Consider the following 16,584-nt stretch of genomic DNA (forward strand, 5'->3'; position numbering starts at 1 on the left):
TTTTTTTAAACAACAAAACCAAGCTCTTCTTCGAGTTCAACCGTAAGTGAGTGAGAGGTCAAAGGTCTAGGAGTAGCTAATGATTGTCTGTTTGGAAATAAAGAAAGAGCAAGAGAGACAGACAGAGAGTATCAGCATCAGCATCTCTGGACCAGTCTGCTGTAATGGAAAGAAGCTGCAATTATCAGCATCACAAAACTGTGCGTTACTTCACGCCATTCTTGTTTGTCCTGATTTTGAGGAGAGCTCTTTCGTATATAGGCTAGGCTACTTCATTTTTTTCGATCATGTTGTCTTAAGTATTTAACTGAGCTAGCCCATCCTCACGGTGTATGGAAGGAACACTGGTAAATGAGACTGGAATATCTGCGTCTTTCTTTTTCCCAACGCAGTTAAGCCAAAACCAAACCCCGTTATTCAGAGGGGCGTTCTACAATGCTCCCATTGGCTAGCTAGTGTTGTCTCAGTGACCTTCCAAGGTAAGGATGGAAAGTGTAATTTAACAATTAGCTGCCTACCGTAATGCAGGCCTATTATTATCATGTTTGTGTAACCGATGTGAAATGGCTAGCTAGTTAGCTGGGTGCGCGCTAATAGCGTTTCAATTGGTGACGTCATTCGCTCTGAGACCTTGAAGTAGTTGTTCCCCTTGCTCTGCAAGGGCCGCGGCTTTTGTGAAGTGATGGGTAACGATGCTTCGTGGGAGGCAGTTGTTGATGTGTGCAGAGGGTCCCTGGTTCGAGCCCAGGTAGGGGCCAGGAGAGGGACGGAAGCTATACTGTTACATTTGGTAACATTTGCCCATGTATTTATTTTCAGAGTTTCAAAGAGTTGTAAAAATATCTGAGAACTCTGCTGAATTCCCTCAATTGAAGGTCCGCTAAATTAACCTAGGTTACTTAACGTTATTGGAAGTTGTTATATTATCATTAGTAGTCTATTATCCGGTAAAAGCATATGCTTATTATTCATAATTTCTCAAATATTTATTAGCTAATCATGGGCTCCCGAGTGGTGCAGTGGCTGCATCACATCTGGCCGTGATTGGGAGTCCCATAGGGCTGCGCACAATTGGCTATGCGTTGGCCGTCATTGTAAATAAGAATTTGTTCTTAACTGACTTGCCTGGTTAAATGAAATAAAACTAATTCAGTCGAATACGCTATGCTACAGCCATTGAATCTGTCTTTGAGCGTTAAGGGACGGTAATGGCTAGCTCGGTCCACGTTATTAATATTAATCAGTGACTGAATTTTGCGCTACGTGATATTCACTTCGAGCTCACAGCGTTGTAGAACGCCCTTCTGAATAACGGGGCGTGGTTTTTGCTTAACTGCGTTGGGCAAAAGAAAGAATTCTACCCATCTGCATTGCCTGCCATTGTCTGTCCAGCCTCTCGATTGAGCACACCTCCCACTCGAGAGGTTATCGCCCTGATCTCAAAGAAATGTCAGGCATTTTTGACGAAACATTTCATGTTTTGTGTACCATCAGCCTTGCAAAATACCAGAAGGTAGAATATTTGTATTCTACAATTTCTAACCAAATCACTTTCCGTCCGGAATCGTAGCCTATATTTATATGATTTATATAGGCCAATGAGATCAATGGTGTGACCGCAGCGAAGGATAGGTTAGTAAACATATCATAAAGACATTTGGACAATGTCCTCACGAATGCTTTCACGATAAACCTGTGTGATTGATTCTGAATGCTGCGCCGAGAGAAGGCTAATTCTGGAGTTTTGGGCACCAGCGGATGCTGCGCCGAAGAATGGGATACTCCGACCCTACGTCGGGTAGAGATTTACTCGGCAATAGGTCGCTTTGTTTTATATTCATTTGCGCATTTGGACTGGTTACACTTTTACAACAGATTCTTTATGGCAAAAACTACATTAAAAGGTAAGCGCTGTGAAATATATTCTACATGTAGCCTATAGGCCCAAGTCAAATAATTTGCCATTCATCTGAAGAGGAGGTTGCAAGACTCAATTGTAAACAATTTCATAATGTTGAAATGTAAGGGACAGCCTGATATTTTTCAATTTTGTGAAGCAAATGTCTCTGTTATTGTTATAATTGTAGGCCTAGTAATACTGTCATTATTGTAATTCAGTGTAAATGTGGGAGTAGCCTAGTGGTTGTAGTATTTGCTGCATGAAGGGGAAAATAAGCTAAATGGCTGAAAAGAACAATAGCAATCAGCCTTCCATTTTTCCAGTAGCATATTGAAACTTTTCTCATGATATTTATGTTTGATATTTTTCTGAAAATGAAGCATCACATTCATGCCATACACAGTGCTCCAGCTGTTTATGGTAGTGTACTCCCTTTTATTTGATTTTGTCTTTGATTTTCAGCTGTACTGGTCATGCATCTTCTTACATAAGGCTTAGGCTATCAGCATCAGAGTAAAAAAAAAAAAATCTATTGATGCAGTTTATTGATCAGTAATTTCACTAAATGTTGATCATTTCTACATGTTATGTCAAAGGGTTTATTGTCATATTCAATATTAGTTACTACCCTGTGGGCTTCAATGCACACATAGCCATGCACTGCTGCTGCAATGCATTCCTAAGATGTTTTGTAACACCTTTGCAACAGCAATATCTTTTCTAGACCATTTCTTATGCAATCTATTTTAGCTAGTAGCACCCATATCGAAAGATGTTATTATTAATCACGGGAAGGCATTGACTTCTGCATTATCTTCTGGGATGTTTTTCATTGTGAGACGAGCAGATGCTGAGAAGCTGAGATATTTTCATCTTCAGATAATTAACCCCCCCTCCCAAAATAAGAACAATTGTCACACTAAACCCCCTCCCCCCTCAGACAGTGCATTATGACTTTGCCTTACAACAAACATACATGTGCTGCATTCTAACTGTGCCCCCCCCCCCCCTGCCCAAAGCCCCCTCACCTGTGTGTGTGTGTCCTGCGCGGACTACTCTGATGACATCCTATGGATTCATGGCATCCTGACACTATGGCTGAGATGGCATGAATCCAGCCCCAGCAATATCTCTATCTATCTACCTATCTGCCTTCCTGCCCCGCACTCCTAGCACACCGACTGGGACAGAGGGGAATGGGCTACAGTCACAACGGACCCAGCCAGTGGGCAACAACAGCAGCCATTTTGCTACACAGTAACACTCACACACACACACAGAAAGAAAGAGAGAGAGAGAGCGGGAGAGAGAGAGAGAGTCTTGAAAATGATGTCACTGTGAGATATTCTCGCCCCCCCCCATGCTGAAACGATGACAACAAGCTAAAGTCGTTGCAACAGGTCCAACCCCTCCCAACACGTAGCCCAGCCAAACGATGCCTGAGTACATGGGTCTCAATCTCATGAGATTCTCTCATGCCCCAGGATCTCAGTAAACCATCTTTGCAATTGGCCAAATTCTGTGGGTCTGGAAAAGATAGAGACACTTAAGCTTCAATGCAAAAATGACAGTTGCAGAGAGCACTATGTTAGAATAACCAGCAGCAAAGTCCTCCATTACTCCAAGACTATTTAATATTTTTGCAGCTGTAGACAGAATTAAGTCGTGGGCTGCCATTTTGATCTTTTTAATTTTGCAGACTTTGTTTTACCCTCAATGATTTGGGTACGCCTAATATAATATTAAAATTGACAGGCTGATAATAAGACTCTTAGCTCGACGGACAGGAAGCAAAATTGATAGACTCAACAGGATGGGAGCAAGTCAGCAGTTATTCTGTTGGGAAAGAAACTGTTTGGCCTTTTTAGAGACACTGCATCCCTCTGTAGCAGTGGCTGGTGGAAGGAGCTATAGGAGGATGGGCTCATTGTAATGGCTGGAATGGAATTAATGGAACGGCATCAAACGTGGTTTGATACCGTTCCATTTATTCCATTCCAGCTATTACAATGACCCGTCCTCCTATAGCTCCTCCCACCAGCCTCTACTGCTCTACTGTAGATAATTGATGGTCTGCAGGTGTGCAGTGGCTGCACCCGCTGCATGGTTTCTTTAATTTAGGAGCATCACATAGAAGATCCAGAGCCCTTAAATCCATGTCCTGTTTTAGTGCACTCCACCCTGACTGCAACAGCCATGGGGGCGGTGTCATTGAGGTTTTTAAGTGGCTCTCTGAGAAGCCAAATGGGCCTGCAATATTGACATGCAGCCCAAAAAGCAGTGTTAATTTTATCACATAATGTGCTTACAGATGGGCTTTATGTGTAAGATTATTTGCCAGTACACTGTAGTGCTATACTGTGCTGTCCACCAGGCCTTAATGGACCAGAAACAAAGGATTAAATGCACAATGGCATGAATGCTCAAATGGTTTTATTTAGATTCATATGTTGTTGTTTTTCTTAGTGAGTTGGGTCATGCCATTACTCTACACATATGATGAATTAAATCAAACATGTCCCTTTTACGCAATACAGTTAGTCTTTGAATTAAATCATTTTGATTTCTTACGGGTTGGGATATTTGGATTTGCCTTATGCGATTTTGACAAAATCTGTTCAATCCACCCATGTTACTCAGGGAGGAGATGGAATCTGTCTAGTCTAGTAGGGGTCAGCGTCGTGGCCTGGGAGGGTACAGGTGCTATGCACCTTTCAACGTTGGTCTAAATGCCGCTTTTGTCTGTAAAGCGTTAAGTATCTTTCAGTTTGTCTGTTCTCTATGTAACCCCTTAACCATAAAAATGTGGTTCTAATTTATATAATGCGTTGTGGGTTTTTCAGATTGTGCATGAGCATAATGGGCAAAAGTACTCCTATAGGCTAACCTACAGAACTAAGATATTCTGCAGATTGGACAAAAACCCCTGAAATGGTGACTGATTAGGGGTTTTAGACCTGAAATGGTGACTGATTAGGGGTTTTAGACCTGAAATGGTGACTGATTAGGGGTTTTAGACCTGAAATGGTGACTGATTAGGGGTTTTAGACCTGAAATGGTGACTGATTAGGGGTTTTAGACCTGAAATGGTGACTGATTAGGGGTTTTAGACCTGAAATGGTGACTGATTAGGGGTTTTAGACCTGAAATGGTGACTGATTAGGGGTTTTAGACCTGAAATGGTGACTGATTAGGGGTTTTAGACCTGTGTGAGACGACTGAGTTTTGTCAACTAACCTAAGTTTGACCTGTTTAACCACAATGAATGGACCAAGTGAAGCATCTTTATTTCATGTCATAAAGAAACATAACAAATTATACACACTGTTATAAACCCAAGTGTGTTTTCTGTTCCACTGCTCTGCAGCAGAGATAGCTGAGACACTAGTGCGTCTGCATTGCATGCCATTCTCAGATGTGAGGAATCGGCGCCAAGAACCACACCAGATGCACGTTGTTATTCAGTCTGAGCTTGGACTTATTTATCCCCTTCTGATTTTTTTTTTTACTACTTTTTGGTTGTGTAAAAAAAAAAAAGATTTGACTTACAAGGCACGTTTGTACATTTATTTATTTGCCCCTCTTCATTTTAATATTCTGTAATCAATATGTGGTGACTGGGTGTTTTTATTAATTTATTACAAATGTATTACTGAGTGCCACTGTCCCTTTTACACTCTAGATGCGTCATCACTTCAACCATGCACACATTATCTAGGTTCATTCTAACCATGTTTGGTTTGATTTGGTATACTAAGCCAAATGCTGATCCGTCTGTATGGTGTGTCTGTGTGTGCATGCGTGCGTGCTTGCACAAATGTGCATTGTGTATAGGAGTGTGTGTGCGTTTGTGTACATACATGCACACATGGAAGTGTTTGTATCGGTCTGTGTGCGTGTCTATGTTTGGCTGACTGTTAGTTCTCAAGTACTTAACGCACAATAAACCCCAAATAAACTGACTAATTTTCTTAATAGTGCGCAACAGTTTAGCCGACTCAAAGGAGACGAGACAGGAAATTGGACCGGCCCTGTTAATTTCTCGGATGATGGATCTCTGAAGCCTGCCAGAAATGGGAAGAAAAGGTACATTTCCAACGTGATTGACTGACTGTACAACACCCCTGTGAGAAAAAGAAAGGAAAAAAGAGAGATAGAGAGAGAACATGCCATTTCCTGCTGATGTCCCAGCCCCCTGCATGTGTGGCCTGGGCCTTAGAAGCCTCCACTCGCAATGCATAACCAGTATAACCAACCAATCTGCTGTACTAACTAACCAGTAGAGAGACGAAGTCAGCAACACATACTTAACTCTTTTTTGCTTCTGCTTGTTTTGCATTTCTGAGGAATCCTGGTAGAGATGTTTGCAGGGGTGATGATGACACAGGAACCACTCACACTGACGTTTAACTCTAACTTACCTGTCTGCATGTTGACAGATGTTTCCGTCAGAATTTTCAGCCAGATTCACAGAGCTCCGTAATAGTCACACCCTGCCTAGCCGATATTAAGAAGAAAAAAAAACGCTCGCAAAGGTAGGCCAGTCTGAAGGCATTTTAAGTACTTTTACAAAAACCCAAGAATGCCTCTTTCTTTTTCATTGGTCTGAAAGGATTAAACTCTCATATATTTTCAGTGGTGGTTGTACTCCAGATTTGCTCTTGCATGTTGTCTGATCCCTTCACCCCCCCCTTGACCCTCAAACCCTAACGCCCATCCCCCTGAGAAGCTGGTTGGACCACGGCTGCTCCTTGTACCTCTGTGTCCCATTCAGCATCCATCTCTCAAACGCCTTTCCTCCTCAACCTGTGTGTTCGTGCGTTCTGCACAGCTCTGTGTGTATGTCATATACATAGTGGACACGTCTCTCTGTTCCCCTATCTCCTCTTCTCACATCTGCATCGTCTCTCTCTGCTACCTACCTGGATTACCTTTCCTTTTGTTTTCCTCTTATGAGAAGACAAAAATATGACACTTTCCCAGCAGGTCTCTGGCTTCAGTGCTTCGAGGACCTAATGTCACTAGGCGTGATAACACGCTGGTTATTAATAGGCCCTTTTCCATCTGGCAGAAAGCCAGTGTGTCATGGATGATCTAAAATGACAATCAGTCTTCTCTTCTAGGCTACAATACTTATTCGGGTTTCATCATTAGAGCTAAACCAAATGACGCTAAGATGCTACAGATCTCAGTCTAAATAGGAAATATGTTAGGTATGTTTTACATACGTTTTTTTTTCAATAGAAACATGCTGCTCTAGGTCACTTCAGTATCTACTCAATAACAAGCCAATCCAAAATACACTGCATCATCAGCTTGATGCAGACAACCAGCTTCATTGTTCCTTTCTCATTTTGATTTTGTCCCAGCATCTTGTTCAAATGCATTTTTCTGTCATGTTGTCCTTTTGTGTTTAACCTCACTTAATTTTATTTCAACAGCCACATCAATCATGCTTACCACATCAGTCATATTTTTCACAAACATTCTCCACCTCATCCTATCTCACTGAGATAGTATTTGCTCTACAAATTCATCCACTGGTGTTGCACATTGTGATCACTGCCATCTTGGATTCAACTGATTTACCCCTCACCCAGCGTACAAAGTTTGATACGTGACATAATTTTTTGGGCTGTAAATTGTTTTTCTAGTATGGTAGAGAAGACTTATAACTAAGATTACAACCAGGTAAAGACGACATGAAGATGTGATTGGAAAGACATTTTTTGGTTGTTATCTGGTCATATAGCCAAATTACAACCAGATAGACATTTTGATGGTTGCTAAAAAAATAACAGTACAAAATGTCATTGCAACCAGTTTTGCCCGCTGGGCAGCCACTCCCTCTTTCCTCCAGTAGGCATAATTCCATTTGTTGGGAGTGACTGTAGTGAGATACTCAACATCACCTATTTGCTATCTACTTTCAAAGATGCTCCGAATAGAAAGCACCTTCTCAATATGTATTAGAAGCCCTAAGCGTTCCACCTTTCCTGGTGCCCCTGAGGCTGAGCAGTCGGCAGGCAAGACTCCACCAGCCCAGGCTGCCAGAGAGGGCAGCCCTTTCCAAAGCTTATACATGGATCAAAAGCATTATCCATTACAAACCTTTTTAAATACACCTAGAGGGAGATTTGACTCCCTCGTGTGGCTCTCCGCCTGGCCTGACGGGGATGCACAGATTTGGGTTTGTTTCTGCAGCTGGTGATGATGATCTCAAAAGGGAGGAGAAGGTGCGAAATGTTGGTCGAATCCTTTCTGTCATCTAAAATGACGACCATGTCTTCACTTTTCTTTAGTTTACTTCTCTTTATATGTCATTGTGCTTGTCTCAAATGTCACACAATCACTACCACCATATTAAACAGATGTTTTTATATTTTTTGTTTTGTTTTATACCATTTTCCTGTATAATGTTTCTTTATTTCCTTGTCTGAAACTTCTTGTTAAGAGGTTTTCAAGCCTCTCAAGCATGTAAAAGTTTGTATCTGTCCAATCAAGATTTCTTAATATATCTATGATAAGTATTTGAATAGTTCAATGAGGTGTAAAATCTTCTCAAATGGTTTGAATCTGAGTGAGAATGATGACTGTGTACAGTATGTACATGATAATTATGTGTATGCATGTGCATGTATATGTGTATGTATGTGGGTGTGCTTTTCATACCAGATAGGTAATAAGTACAAATGTAGGACCAGCAGATTTTCATGTGATCTTCCTCAGTTTTATTTCTACATGCAAAGAGATCTGTAGAAAAATGAGACTACGCTATGGTTAGCCCACACAGGGACTGATGAACTCAGGCTACCCAGAAAGCAAAATTTGGCACATGAAGTCTTAAAGATGTAATGTTCTTGTTGTAAACTTGTGGAGAACACATCTTATAACCAGAGTACAACAAATTGGTCTTTGTTACAACTGGATAAAGACGCCCTTTTCGTGACAAGACCAAGCCATCATGGGAAAGATGTCATATTTTGGTTGTTATCTGGTCAGATAATCAGATTTAATACAACCAGACAAAGAGGCCTTCTTGGTTGTTCAAAAGACATGGGGAAAAAACTGTGTGCAACTTGACTATAACGGCATAAGAGACGTCATATTGACGCCGTTGTAACCAGTTTTGCCGTCTGGGTAAGTTTTCTGTGTCTGCCCTATGCAGTGAAACAGCCTCCCCATTATTCGCCATTGGCATCATACAATAGTCACTTTTCATACTGTACAGTTGTGCAGTTCACTCTAACCAACATACTGTACATGCCATAAGACACAGACACACCTTCTCCATGATAAAGGTTGTGCATTCTAGATGCTCCTGCCATCAGGATTTGGTCATATTTTCTCACAATTTACCACAAGGTTTTTCTACCTCCCCCTTCCCCTTTCTCACTATGTATTTCACACTCTTTTTGTTGTTTACAATGACTCTTGTTTTTGTTAAGAGAATGTCAGTGTTAATTGTTGTTCCCCATGTCAAGTCCAAATTCCCATGTCAAAATACAATAATGAATGTTTAAAATCTGAAAACAAAACAGAGAAATTGTATCACTTTCTGTTTTGTCACCAACTTTGGTAGTTGGTGACAAAAAAGTGTCCAGGATACATATTGTGGGTCCCCTACCCATATGAATGATATCACACCTGCCACTCATCTCACAACAATGTCTTTACATTAAAGATTAATAATAATAATAATAATACATTTTAAAGTATAGCCAATTGTAATGGAATACAGTTAAGTGTATCACAATGTATAAAATATTTTCCCGAACCCACTATGTGTTTTGTGGCCCAGTCTGTTCCATATTATTGTGTAATCGTTATGTTGACTGTGACTATCCCTCCAGGTATCTGGATTCATACGATGGATCCTATGACTACAACTCCACTGCATGTAAAGAGCTCAGACAGGAGATTATGGATGTCAAAGTCCTGACCATGTGAGTGTATCGCCTGTGTTAGGAATGCAGTGATGGGCAGATATGGTCCTACAGGGCCTGTGTGTCTTGCTGGTTTGTGTTCTCTCTCTGAAATTAGTTTCTAATTTAGATCTTAGATGAAACAACAAAGCCTGTGCACTCAGTTCCAACATTCAGGCCCATCCCTTGTTCTTTGATTTTTTGTTGTTGTAAAGAATGATTTGATGATAGGACAAGTAAGATAGATGGGAAAGTGGTCCAGACTGGCCTTGAACCGCTGTCGCCATGGAGATGTGCAATCAGCAGCAGCTCTACCTCTAGAACAGAATCCGGCACCGGCCTACATGTTCCGGCACCGGCCTACGACTGTTCCACACCGGCCTACGTGTTCTTAAGACTGTTCCACACCGGCCTACGTGTTCTTGAGGCTGTTCCACACCGGCCTACGTGTTCTTGAGGCTGTTCCACACCGGCCTACGTGTTCTTGAGGCTGTTCCACACCGGCCTACGTGTTCTTGAGGCTGTTCCACACCGGCCTACGTGTTCTTGAGGCTGTTCCACACCGGCCTACGTGTTCTTAAGACTGTTCCACACCGGCCTACGTGTTCTTGAGGCTGTTCCACACCGGCCTACGTGTTCTTAAGACTGTTCCACACCGGCCTACGTGTTCTTAAGACTGTTCCACACCGGCCTACGTGTTCTTGAGGCTGTTCCACACCGGCCTACGTGTTCTTGAGGCTGTTCCACACCGGCCTACGTGTTCTTGAGGCTGTTCCACACCGGCCTACGTGTTCTTGAGGCTGTTCCACACCGGCCTACGTGTTCTTGAGGCTGTTCCACACCGGCCTACGTGTTCTTGAGGCTGTTCCACACCGGCCTACGTGTTCTTGAGGCTGTTCCACACCGGCCTACGTGTTCTTGAGGCTGTTCCACACCGGCCTACGTGTTCTTGAGGCTGTTCCACACCGGCCTACGTGTTCTTGAGGCTGTTCCACACCGGCCTACGTGTTCTTGAGGCTGTTCCACACCGGCCTACGTGTTCTTGAGGCTGTTCCACACCGGCCTACGTGTTCTTGAGGCTGTTCCACACCGGCCTACGTGTTCTTGAGGCTGTTCCACACCGGCCTACGTGTTCTTGAGGCTGTTCCACACCGGCCTACGTGTTCTTGAGGCTGTTCCACACAGGCCTACGTGTTCTTGAGGCTGTTCCACACAGGCCTACGTGTTCTTGAGACTGTTCGAGCTAGTTATCACACCTGTATGAGGAGCTTGCTGAGGGCCAGTGTGCCAGACAGACAGACAACAGCCCATGGCTCTGCCAGCAGTGACAGTGCAGTGACTGGCTTTCATTACACTACATCAAGCCCTCTGGTGCTTTACCTCCCTGAGCAAGTCAAATGCCACAATCAAGGGGGAATGTCAGTTCAAGGGGAGCTATTCAGAGACCTATTTCTGGCTATCACCATCTCAAGACGGTGGACTCAAGGCATCAGTCAGAGGGAGTGCCTGGGCGTAATGCTAAACCAAGAGCCACAGAATCCAGTGTCATTCTCATGTTACACCTCAGCGCGTGTTTAATATTCATATTATAGAGCAGAGCCACATAGCATGCTGCAGTGTAGCTCCATGCAGCCCCACCCCCTGTTGGTCAGTTTTATATACCTGTGCAGTTTCCACCCCCTCATTGTGACCATATACTGAACATACACTGAGACATAGACTGACTAGGTGACTTCAGGTGAAAGCTATGATGTAGATGAAGGGGAGTAGACAGGTTAAAGCTGGATTTTTAAGCCTTGAGACAACTGAGACATGGATTGTGTATGTGTGCCATTCAGAGGGTGAATGGGCAAGACAAAATATTTGTGTCTTTAAACTGGGTATGGTAGTAGGTGCCAGGCGCACTGGTTTGTGTCAAGAACTGCAGCGCTGCTGGGTTTTTCACGCTCAACAGTTTCCCATGCGTATCAAGAATGGTCCTCCACCCAAAGGACATCCAGCCAACTTAACACAACTGTGGGAAGCATGGGAGTCAACATGGGCCAGCATCCCTGTGGAACGCTTTCGACACCTTGTAGATTCCATGCCCCAATAAATTGAGGCTGTTATGAGAGCAAAAGTGGGTGCAACTCAATATTAGTAAGGTGTTCTTAGTGTTTTGTACACTCAGTGTCTGGTATAGGACCATTTCCTTATTCTTAAACATACATGGATCACTTGACTCTTCTCTTTGTCTGGTTTTTATGTGGGGTTTCCCTGGCTGTCTGCCAGGGTGAAGACGTCAGAGCTGTTTGAGAGATGGAGGAACCTGCAGGTGTGCAAGTGGCAGCAGAACATGGTGGAGACTAACAACTTCAAGTAAGCACAATTGACCCTCAAGGCATCACAGAGATCGCGTTATTAGTGGTCTTCTACCGTACATCACACACATTAGCCTCCTCCTTTGTGGTACTTCTACTCATTATCAACCCGATCCATCTCCATCTAGTGTGACTAGCATTGCAAAATTCCAGGAACTAGTTTTCAATAAAAAGGTTGGAGTCTCATGGAATCAGTAGGTAATATGCAGGAAATCCGGAATCCTCCATGTCCTATTATTCCACATTTAGTTCTATCATCAGAGTTACACATGTCCTATTATTCCACATTTAGTTCTATCAGAGCTACACATGTCCTATTATTCCACATTTAGTTCTATCAGAGCTACACATGTCCTATTATTCCACATTTAGTTCTATCATCAGAGTTACACATGTCCTATTATTCCACATTTAGTTCTATCAGAGCTACACATGTCCTATTATTCCACATTTAGTTCTATCATCAGAGCGACACAGCAAGTAGCTGAATGCTTTTTATGATCAGCAAGCCTATGTTGGTTGGAGAAAAAGTTAATTTAGTCCAATGTTCCCCCTAATTTTTTTGGCACTGAGCAAATTTCAGGTCTGCTGAGCACAACTTGAATGTTGTGAAAATTCTGTGCAACTTCCAGCGCACATTTACTGTGAACACTGTGGCTGTACCCGCTTTAAGTTACAGTTTCAGACACTGATCAAGTAGACTACTGTGGCTATTTGATCATAATGTAGGCCTACCAGAGTGGCCTACCATCAAAAACAACAGAGAAAATGCATCCCATAACATTTTAACATGGCAATAGCTGTTCTATCATTCAGGCTACAGTAGCAGCCAATGTGTGGTGTTCAATGTAGTCCTACATTCCATGAGACTTTTGAAAAAGGGATTGTAGGGATTCACATTAACCTGTTTATCCACTTGTCCTTCAGACAAGGAGGTGATTGAAAATATTGTTGTTTGATGCAAGAAACCACTTTACAAAATAAAATGCATTATTATTCGATACCATTATTATAGAAAATCAGACAAATGATGCTACCCTCGCCTATTGGCTACTTCGCTTATTCAACATTGCCCCTTTAAGAAAAGCAAGCCCTTTACCTGACTTGCTTTTCAAAGATGTCTAGGAATGTAATGTTTTGTGCTCCCTTAGGAAGCAATCACTCCCCCATTGCTAACTACTAGCTATAACTAGGTTAATAACTCACTAACTAGCAAAGGATATGAACAAATGTGCACACACAGCTACATACAGCACTCGCTCTGATCTAAAAAAAAAAAGAAAAGCGGATCTACTCACGACAGCTTAGTCTGTAAACACAGTCCAATTCAAAGTGAATGGCACAGATCCATATATGGCAATGGTATTTTTTCATATAGGGATACTGAAGCTCTGATTGGTTATGCTGGTCTGTGTAGAGTACGGCCTGAGACATGCAATAGAATCCTACTCCGATGTGTTCTGCCTACAACAAAATATCTAATTATTACTATGTTTAGCCAACTGTACAAAGTTTCAGAGCCCACAAAGGATGGGAAAAACCTAAACCACTCATACTTGTCAGGTATAGTTCACTTTTTATTTTATGTCACTCAAATATCCAATTAATGATAACCAATATTGAGCAATATCGTGAGGCTATCATCCCTCACATATCTGAAATGACATGATCAATTGACGTTCACTGAAAAGCAGGCAGTTACTTGCTGTATAACTCTGACGGAGCTAAATGTGCACAATTGTTTTGCATGGTAATTCAAGTATATTAAAATATAAATATTACAACCAAATACTTAACTTTTATTTAGCAATCCCTTGAAAACGGCACACAGTTGTCAATGGTTTTAGTAAAGCTAGGGGTCAGCTTGCCCCCCAGCAGGCAAATCGAACGCTCTGCACATTATTGTGACGTTGTATTGATAACAAACTATAGTACCAATCACATAGCCTGATATACTGTATAGAGAGAGACATCTGAGCAATCTTTATTGTGTGACTGTAACCCAACTTCTAGAGAGACTTTCTATTGCAGGGGTGCAAAGTTCTGTTCCTCAAGGACCAGGACTGCAGTGTTGCTCGTTTTTCCAGCAGCCTTGTTCGACTACAGTTTGTTTGGATCCGACAGGAACTCCGTCCTTCTTTTGTTCTCTCCACTAGGATGTCTCTGTCGCGTTGCTGTAATGCACCCTCCTTCTTGTTCACCACCAAGAGGAACACCCCAGCAGGCACCAAGCTGAGGTATGAGGTGGACACCAGTGGCATCCTGCCCATCACTACTGAGGTCTTCAAGATGTTCCCCGACGTGAGTGTTCCAACTATAACAATATATAGTATAGCATCCTGTAAGACTACCTGTCATCCATGCATCCAATGCTATACCTCCCACCGTAAAGTGATGGAACTGACACTGGTTCCGTTTCATTTAAAGGACATGCCGTACTCCAAGTCCCAGTTCAAGAAATGTGCTGTTGTTGGAAATGGAGGAATCATCAAGAACAGCAAATGTGGGAAGGAAATTGACTCAGCAGATTTTGTGTTTAGGTACACAGCATCTTCATCCCGTAGTGCTAAAAATATTTCCCAGCATCACTTGAGCTGATTTATTTTTGTCTGCAGATTTCACATGGCAAGATATAGTATTGAACTACTTTCAATCTGCTCAGGTCTTCTCAGAATCTGCATTGAATAATGTGAATAATTCTCCTTCCTTCAAAGATGCAACATACCACCCATCAACGAGAAGTATTCGGCTGATGTAGGCTCCAAAACAGATCTGGTGACGATTAATCCAAGTATTATAACAGAGAGGTACTGTAGGCTATATACACCAAAAAAGTGTATTGCCATTAACATTGCATTGTCATTGTGCCACACACACACATACACACACACAGACAGACAGAACATCTAGACTTGAAATGTATTAACGGCGGCAGTTACAATGGGTGTGCACTTAGTGAAATGTAATGTTGGGGCACAGAGCTGCAGCACTCACATCCGCTCCTCTCAAACACACACCCCCTTTCCCTCCCTCCTTTAAACACAAATCGCTTACCTCTCCTCTCCTCCTCCACCAGGTTCCAGAAGCTAGAGAAGTGGCGGCGGCCATTTTACGAGGTTCTTCAGAACTATGAGAACTCGTCGGTGGTCCTACCCGCCTTCTACAACACGCGTAACACTGATGTCTCCTTCCGAGTAAAGTACATGCTAGACGACTTTGACTCCCAGAGGGGCGTGTTCTTCTTCCATCCTCAGTACCTGCTCAACGTCCAGCGCTTCTGGGGTGTCCAGGGTGTCCGCGCCAAACGCCTCAGCAGCGGCCTGATGCTGGTCACCGCCGCCATGGAACTGTGCGAGGAGGTCCACCTCTACGGCTTCTGGGCGTTTCCCATGAACCCCTCAGGCATCTTCATCACGCACCATTACTACGACAACGTCAAGCCCCGCCCCGGGTTCCACGCTATGCCCCACGAGATCTTTAACTTCCTGCACATGCACACGCGAGGCATCCTCCATGTACACTCGGGAGCCTGCACGTGATTGTGAACCGGAGTCACGCCCACACCGCAATGTATCGTGGGGAGTCACCATTTGTTTTTGTCTGTTGTCAGTCACCATCTGTTTTTGTCTGTTGTACATTTTTCGTATCTTAATTGAAAGGTACAATGTTTTTTTTCTTACAGTTGACGAGCCTTTTAAACTCACACCGTATATCTGGGCTCTCTACAGTAGCTCCATGAATTGGAGGTTGCTTGCTTTAATGCAAACACTGTCTACTTAATGTGTTTCTTACTCTCTTGCTGAATAAGCAACTCCAACGACCGCCGGTATTTCTGATTCTGTTAATGTAGGTTGCTTGTTTTAATGTAAAGTGGTCTTTCCTAGTGACGTCGTTTCTGTGAAATCTTAGTGGCTCGGTGGTACTACTGCTGTACAGAGATGTTGGTTTGAACTCAACGTTGCACAAGTATTTACACTGAAATAGGGCCACTCTGTGTGTCCCTCACCTCCTCCTGTACCTTGTCTTTGCCACTTCCTGTGTTATGATTCCCACCCACCTATGTGCTCTCTTTCTCAGACACTGTGGGTGAGGCAGCTTTTATGTATGTCTGTGTAAAAAGCCTGAACACTATTGATGTTGTAGCAAATCCAAAATATATCTTCAAAGATCCAACAGTTCAACTTTCTGTTGTCCAGCTACATTAACCTGTTTTACATGGGTAAATATTTCATATAAAACACTGTTAACACTCCTGACCAGAGATTACCTTTTTCACAGGTTCACTTTCTTCTGTATAACTAACTTGCCAAACACTGGAAGATATCCTTGGATATTATTGATGTGAAATGGTGGTGTTTTAATTGCTCGCTGTTTTTGGACAAAGGCCAGATGATTCATA

At 42.7% G+C, this 16,584-nt stretch overlaps 1 protein-coding gene across 3 annotated transcripts; it reads left to right on the forward strand.

The window, feature by feature from the left end:
• Positions 1-1,758: 1,758 nt before the first annotated feature.
• st8sia5 (ST8 alpha-N-acetyl-neuraminide alpha-2,8-sialyltransferase 5) lies at positions 1,759-15,738 on the forward strand. Of its 3 annotated transcripts, XM_038971284.1 has the most exons (8): positions 1,774-1,904; positions 5,879-5,986; positions 9,754-9,846; positions 12,097-12,183; positions 14,342-14,486; positions 14,613-14,725; positions 14,900-14,992; positions 15,262-15,738. In XM_038971284.1, the coding sequence occupies exons 1-8, from the start codon at positions 1,774-1,776 to the stop codon at positions 15,722-15,724; spliced, it is 1,233 nt and encodes a 410-aa protein (XP_038827212.1). In that variant the 3' UTR covers positions 15,725-15,738. The 3 variants fall into 3 exon arrangements, with proteins under 3 accessions (XP_038827213.1, XP_038827212.1, XP_038827214.1); XM_038971285.1 differs by lacking the exon at positions 5,879-5,986 and having other exon boundaries at positions 1,759-1,904; XM_038971286.1 differs by lacking the exons at positions 5,879-5,986; positions 9,754-9,846.
• The last annotated feature ends 846 nt before the right edge of the window (positions 15,739-16,584 follow it).

This window comes from Salvelinus namaycush, chromosome 31 (genome assembly GCF_016432855.1).
Source record: "Salvelinus namaycush isolate Seneca chromosome 31, SaNama_1.0, whole genome shotgun sequence".
Classification (NCBI taxonomy): domain Eukaryota; kingdom Metazoa; phylum Chordata; class Actinopteri; order Salmoniformes; family Salmonidae; genus Salvelinus; species Salvelinus namaycush.

What these genes read in the sequence shown, in the direction of transcription:
- st8sia5 (XM_038971284.1), top strand. Translation starts at nt 1,774, where the DNA reads ATGGGATACTCCGACCCTACGTCGGGTAGAGATTTACTCGGCAATAGG. An exon ending in GCCAGAAATGGGAAGAAAAG is followed by an intron (nt 5,987 to 9,753) that starts GTACATTTCCAA and finishes CTATCCCTCCAG; the next exon opens with GTATCTGGATTCATACGATG. An exon ending in GTGGAGACTAACAACTTCAA is followed by an intron (nt 12,184 to 14,341) that starts GTAAGCACAATT and finishes TCTCTCCACTAG; the next exon opens with GATGTCTCTGTCGCGTTGCT.